General features: G+C 31.6%; 1 protein-coding gene across 1 annotated transcript; it reads right to left on the minus strand.

Moving 5' to 3' along the window:
• Positions 1-3,240: 3,240 nt before the first annotated feature.
• LOC128193858 (uncharacterized) lies at positions 3,241-6,005 on the minus strand. The gene is made up of 3 exons (XM_052868034.1): positions 4,783-6,005; positions 3,839-4,651; positions 3,241-3,714 (listed from the first exon to the last, which is right to left on the minus strand). The coding sequence occupies exons 1-3, from the start codon at positions 5,779-5,781 to the stop codon at positions 3,388-3,390; spliced, it is 2,139 nt and encodes a 712-aa protein (XP_052723994.1). The 5' UTR covers positions 5,782-6,005; the 3' UTR covers positions 3,241-3,387.
• Between the last annotated feature and the right edge of the window lie 1,148 nt (positions 6,006-7,153).

Genomic DNA, 7,153 nt, shown 5'->3' on the forward strand with positions numbered 1-7,153 from the left:
ATTAACCGATGTCATTTCCCCTTACTGCACTAGTGAGTTCTTGAGTTTGTAAAGAAGTGATGTTATTCAGCGTGTTAGATCTATTTTATCACTTCTGTTATGTTTTTAATTATTGTGTCTTTCATTTGCTTTGTTAATGTTCTTTCTGAAAAAATTGATTTTCTGATTTTGGAAGTTTGGTGACTTTTTCTCTTGTTCTGGAGTATGTGATTACTGGATTTTTATATTAGTAAAATTCATTTTAGAAGAATAAGATGTCAACAAATGGGCATGAGAGGGGATATTGAAAGTCACTAGCAAGGAAAAAAAATTGATGTAATTTTGTATTGGATTTTTTAGTTTAGTTAAGTAATTCTAAATCTGAATTATTTTTTAGTACAGTTATTCTGAACTAGTTCAGTCCAGTTTTGTTGTAGTTTATAATTAACTCTAAACTTGTATAGTGCATTACAATTACAATATAGGACAGCTTGCCCATCCCTACCAACAATTGTGGACCTTTATATAATAGTCACACATTACTCGTCATTGGGAGGAAAAGTCAATGCAAAAATATTTATCACAACCAATTACCAACTTAATCAAATTACTTGAACACAGAAACAAATTTACTTCAAATTAAGAGAGGTATGGCTAACAATCATCAACTTTAACAAAACAATAATTTTATGAATGCCTAATCTACACTTTCATTTACATTTTTTCTTCATCTCTTCGTCTACAATATTTTATCCATATTCTTCATTCATATTTATCCATGTTCATCTTTCTCATTTACACTTATCTCATTAGTCTATATATTATGATTTTTTATTTATTTATTTTTTGTTTATATTATTTGAATATGAAGTTACTATACAATTTTTTTTTAATTTATTGTCATTAGCCTTAGCTATATTGATGCAAAAATTTTAAAATAAAAACGCTATCCCTAAACTACTTTAGTTAAAAAATTAATTTAAAAACTATTTAGTGTTAGAGTCAATGTTACATATACGTAAAATACAAAGGCGATGTTAAACTGGAGTTAATAGCTATTTAGTGTCTCGACCGATGTTAAATAAGTTTTTTTCTCTCGTACTGAATTCCTTTCACACCTTACTAACAAGGCAGTTCAATAATTTATTTTTTGTTTTCGGTTTTCAAGAAAATTGTTTCCTTTTTAAGAATTTATCCCTTTGTTCCTATTTAATTTATTTAGTTAGTCAGAAAAATGAAAGGTTCTTTATTTCACTAGAAAAGAACTGCATTTGTAACTGTTTTTTCATGGATATTGATTTCCGTTTTGTTGGTAGCCTACTCCAAACTTATACTGCCAATCAATGGGTGAAAATGGAGTGCAGATGGTTTTGCATCAGAATTTCACGAAAACATTTTACACAAGTTAACAAGATTAAAGATGCTAAATCAAGTTTTTATTCACGTGTACGACGTCGATTGATATTTCTTTTATTTTGAAAAATGCAATTTCAAATTTAAACCCGTATAAAGTGGAAGTGTTCAGAGCTTGCCCGCAGAAAAACACATAAAAAAAGTTTAATATATCATTTGATTCCTAGCTTGGGACAATATGTTCAAAGTGGCCATATCTTTCTTCGAAAGTTAAGTAGTGTTTCATTTTTTGTAAAAAAATACGTTCCAAGTTAGTCATTTTTGCCTACGACATTAAAAGTATATTGGTGGAATTGTCTTCGTAACCAAAGGTGAATGACGCATACAGTTTTGTAATACGTGACAAGTTGAGGTCAATTAAGATGTAATTTCTAAAAATAAAAATTAATGACGTGGAAAGTGTTTAATAAAGGGTTAAATGAAATCCCTTCTCCTTCACCATGCCCATCATTTACCTTTTCTTCACCTTCATTATCACCACAAATCTCCATTCTTTTAACACAAACATTATCACATCTCACCTGTACAAATAGAAAAATAACAACCTATTACCTCTTTCTTCATCCCGAACCCACAATACACAATAACACTCTCGAAACCCACACGGTCATCATCCAAAATCTCCATTTTCTTTTCCTTTCTCCTCTTTCCATTCACGCATAGAGAATACAAAAAACAAAGGGGAGTCACCATTCCACCACTACCCAACACATTGAACGCTGAAATCACAAAACAATTAAAAACATGGAGAAGGGTAAGGAGAAATCCCAAATATCAAGATAATAAACACCAAAACCTAAAACGTGAAATCAACCCAAGAAAAGGAAACCCAATTCGCAAACAAAGAAAAGAACTCAAAAATGTAAAAATCAACCCCGATTCAAAACCCTAATCTGAAATCCCTAAAATTTGCAAGATTTGAAACACAAGAAAAGAAAATTCCAAAACACTACAATTTGAAATCCCCTTCTTACGAAACACTATCGAATCAAAAGGAAAAAGGAAAAGAAACCCCATGTTGCGTCTTCAAATTGGAGATTTTCAAGAGCCATATTTTTTTTATTGGGTTGATGAGGCTCATTAAAGACAAGAAATATTCAAATGAAATCTGCCATGACTCTACAGAACAGTTTGTCATGTCAATTTGATCAGTTGTCACATAACTAGACAGGTCATTTATTATTGGCTAACTTTTAACGCCAGTAAGCAAAGAAGACTAACTTTTGAACAATTTTTTTTTTTTAAATATGAGATAATAATGAACTTTCAAGAAATGTAAAACCACTTTGAATACATCGCTCAAAACTAAGGACTAAATGATGATTAAGCCAAAAAAAATATATGTATTAATTTAATTGAATATGAAATTTACATTTTTTTTAATTTAGCATCATTCAAAAGTCAAACTATATCGCAGCATTAAAATTAAATGACTTACCTGGTTCTCGAATTATTTTAAGTTTTCCAAACAAAGTTTATAAATTATGATTTATGTATTCGGTTCTTAAATTAAAATAATCTTAACCATTTGTTATTTGAGGGACTCAAAATTTCTAGGAAATAATAATTTATGATAGTTTTAAAAAGTTTAGAATCAAATAAAAAAATCCCATAATAAAATATTTATTCACAAAAATATTTAGCGACCTTTTTATAATTATCCGCTATAATTAAATTTCATAAGAAAAATATTTTTTTTAATAAAAACTAACACTCAAAACAATTTTTAATGTTACGAAAATTAAATAAAATTCTAATCTAACTCAAATTTAACCTTGTTTTACTAAAAATAGTTTGAAAAGAAAAGTTATTAACACTATCAGTTGTACTAATATCAGAACCAAATATTATATACTCGTACAATTATTGAAGAGCATTCTGAGGATTTTTATAAAATAAAGAAATATTAAATGTTAAATGATCATTAAATCCACTAAAACACAACTATTTCAAACATCAAAATATGAAGGATTGTTCTACGCCACCTTTATCAATTTAGGTTTTGATTTCTTCCTTTGTCTTCTCCACTGAATTATTGTTAATCTCCTCCTTTTTCCTTTTAGATTCTACTGCATTTTTAGTTTCTACTGCAATCTTTTTTTGTTTCTTTTTCTCTATCTTTTTCTCTTTCTTGTCATTTAACTTGATATTTTTCTCACTTTTTCGTCTGTTTCTTTTCTCTCGCTTTTTGTTTCTCTTGTTTCTCCACCAACCCCAAAATGGAATGCGTCTTTGGAGTCTCCACTTCAACAATAAGCAGGATAGGCTCCGAGTAAAAGCACCTTTGTCGGAGGTCAAAGAAGCCCTGAACAGGTTTGTCGCCTGACCAAAATCGACACATATATATATAATTAGACAAATATTAAATAAAACAATTGGTATCGATCAGATTTTCTTAAACAAATAGCGAAAGAACAAGTCGTCAAGAGTGGATTGTGCAGGTTACCTTTGACTTCGTGATTTTCAGCAGATGTTCCTCCAAACCAGTAGACAGGAGATTATTCGAATCATGAAGTGGATCTGAAAGATTATGAAGTGAATCTGGAAGACTGGTGGTTGTCAACGGTGACAATTTCAGATTATCCGACACAAGAAATAGACAAGGCCTCTTCATAAATCCCACACCATCTTTTTTTTTTCTATCGGAAGATCTTGGGTCCAACATTTCGATATCTTTGGGCTGTTGTAGCATATCATGTTTCTTTGAAATCATGCTCTTTTCACAGATGACACGACCGTTTTTATTTTTCATTTCTCCAAGGCCATACCAATATTTGGTAGTGTCATCTTGCTTTGGATTTAATAGTGGATTTCCCTCACAACCAAAATGAAGAGCCACCTTGGGATTCAGCAAGGATTTGTTCGATGACTCTATGAACCACGATGGATCCAGATTCTTCACACTTTTATACAAGTTACGAATGCTTCCTAAGGACAATCTGCCATTCCTAAACTTCAGAATAGATGCAAGAAGTGGTATGGGGTAGCAGGACAGTTTCTTATTCTTAAGGTTCAGAATAGATCCAAGAGGTGTTGTGAGGAAACTGGCCACAAAATCGACAAAATCTCCATCTGCTTCAACGAATTGAATCTTGTTGTCTGATTTACTCACCATTACCTTGATTTCTAAATAATCTTTGCAATCACTTGGACCAATAACTCGTGAGAAAGAGACCGATCGCTTGGATGTTGTGTTTCCCAATAAGACATCGCTAAGAGGGGTTTCGGAGGTTAATGCTTGCTTCAGTATGTTAAGTATCTGAAAGAAGATAAGTAAAAGAACATACCAAATTCATAACAGTAAACACTATAAACTCCTACTATCCTATATTGGACTATCATTCTTGAAACATAAAAGAATTCGTGCAATCGCTTCCTCATAAATATTACCTTATTCCTGTCAAGAAGTATTTCCTCAGGCTTTGCGAGTTTTTTGTGTCGAAGTTTGAGCGTTGGTTTAATGAATTCACTGGGACAGCTTCGACGCACTGTCAAGTTATCATAGATGAAGAACTTGGCCTTTTCTTTAACAAAAACGCCATCGTCAGCAGCAGCCTCTTCCAGCAGTTCTATTTCTTTCCTCATCAATGACCCGCAGTCGCACTTTACATCATAAAAGGAACTCACCAACAAATTACTTCCTTTTTTTGAACAGTTATGGCACATGAAATACTTTGTGGGTTCTGAATCATCCACTTTCACTTTTAGTCTCTGGCAAGAGCTCTCTAAGGGGTTGCGAGGAGAATGTAACATTTTCTGGCAGATATTGTTCCTGAAATCATCAGGCTTCAAATCATTAACACTCTTGAACAGCTCGTTGATGCAACCAAGCTCTACTAGTTGTTCAGGGCTGTTGCGAAGCCCAAACATATCCTTAAAACACTGGCACAACTTGTCGATGCAACCAGTTCGTGCTTGTTGTTCAGAGTAGTTCGAAAGCCTTACTTGTTGTCCAGAGCCGTTCTCGCGCCCTTCATGTTGTTCAGAGGTGTTGTCTTGCGTTTGTTGTTGTTCAGAGCTGTTATCACGTTCTTCTTGTTGTAAGGAGGTGTTGTCACGCCCTTCTTGTTGTTCATAGCCGTTGTCATGCCCTTCTCGTTGTTCAGAGGTGTTCTCACGTCCTTCTTGTTGTAAGGAGGTGTTATTACGCCCTTCCTGTTGTTCATAGCCGTTGTCATGCCCTTCTCGTTGTTCAGAGGTGTTCTCACGTTCTTCTTGTTGTTGAGGGGTGTTCAAAAGACGGATGATAGTTCCCAATGGAAGGGTAAGGAAACTGAAGAGAACATCTACCAAGTCCCCGTCTGCTTCTGCTACAATCACACTAGTCTTCTCATGGTTCATCCAATATTTCAAACTCAAACCGTTTCCTACTTCTTCGTTTGAAGCCATAACTGAAACATAAAACTAAATAATATTAACCAATTAAAAAAAAAAACAAATGTACAGTTTTAGTGGAGTTTCTGATTCAAATCAATTGTTGGTCCATTGTTGCACTTAGGTCATATTTCTAGGAATCGCTTCTGCCAAGCATGCTGAGCACGTTGTCTATGGCTTTGGCATTAAATTCTCACTGAATGCAATTGAATTTTCTGAAGCATTGGACACTCTTCCTTTTAGTTACAGAGATACCATTTTTCTCTCTTCCATTATTTACTCTACGCCCAATTCATCCATTTTCAATATTTACTTTCTTTTCAAATAAATAATACCTCAAGTGTATTTATTTGAATATAAGAAACATTGCAATTAAAATAAACGTAAGTTTAAAAATTTTGAAATATATGTTTATTTAAATCTAATATATATATATATATATATATATATATATATAACAATTAAAATATGAAAAAAATTCATTATTATTTTTAAAAACAACTGTTTTGAGAAAAATAATTTGTATGCATGTGATGAATTAAAAAAATTAAATATTTATAATACACAAATCAAAAATGAAAATAAAATTATAAAATTTTATAGAAGATAAAATGAAAAAAATTTAACACTTGGTATATAGCTTTAATTAACAAAAATTTAGAAAGTGATTTCATACTTAAAAATTTGTAAATAATAAAAACATTAATAAAAATTAAATTCGTATTTAATAACATTTTTTTTAATTTGGTAGCTTAAGCATAAATATAAGCCAGTAAAAAATCATAAATTATATATATATATATATATATATATATATATATATATATATATATATATATATATATATAATCTTTTAATATTTTTTGTTTAATAATTATTGTAACACTATATTTTTATTTAATAATATCAAATAAACAAAATATTAAATAGGTTGATAATACACAATAACTTTTAGAAAAATATATAGTACATTAATATATTTATCCCAAATAATAATTATACTAACATAATATATAATTATACTAACAACATTAACAACATTGTTCACTCTTGTTGGGAGAGTTGAGTTTTTTGCTAGGCGAGTTGATAAGCTCACTAAGCGAGAACTGAAGCTCGCTGGACGAATTTGTCGAACTAGAAACACGTAAAATGGGTACTTAGTCATGTTTTCACGAAGGTCTTGAACATTTCTCTCCTACACTTTATTCTTCACCTAGAGCGACTAGGAGAGACCCATGGAGGTTGTTTGGGGTGCTGGAAAGCTCTCCCTTCTCCTCTTTCAGCTTCAAGCTTCATCAATGATGATTTTGCTCCTTTGGGGTTGAGGAACAAGATGGATCACGAATTAAAGATGGAAATGTGAAGGGGAAGTACACTTGGAGCATGG

The sequence above is a fragment of the Vigna angularis genome, chromosome 9 (assembly GCF_016808095.1).
Source record: "Vigna angularis cultivar LongXiaoDou No.4 chromosome 9, ASM1680809v1, whole genome shotgun sequence".
NCBI classification, from domain to species: Eukaryota; Viridiplantae; Streptophyta; class Magnoliopsida; order Fabales; family Fabaceae; genus Vigna; species Vigna angularis.

Bases quoted from the DNA above. Each gene is read 5' to 3' on its own strand.
- LOC128193858 (XM_052868034.1), bottom strand. From the start codon at position 5,781: ATGGCTTCAAACGAAGAAGTAGGAAACGGTTTGAGTTTGAAATATTGG. The intron at 4,652-4,782 runs GTAATATTTATG...ATCTTCTTTCAG, and splicing joins TACTTCTTGACAGGAATAAG to ATACTTAACATACTGAAGCA. The intron at 3,715-3,838 runs GTAACCTGCACA...GATTTTGGTCAG, and splicing joins TGAAAATCACGAAGTCAAAG to GCGACAAACCTGTTCAGGGC.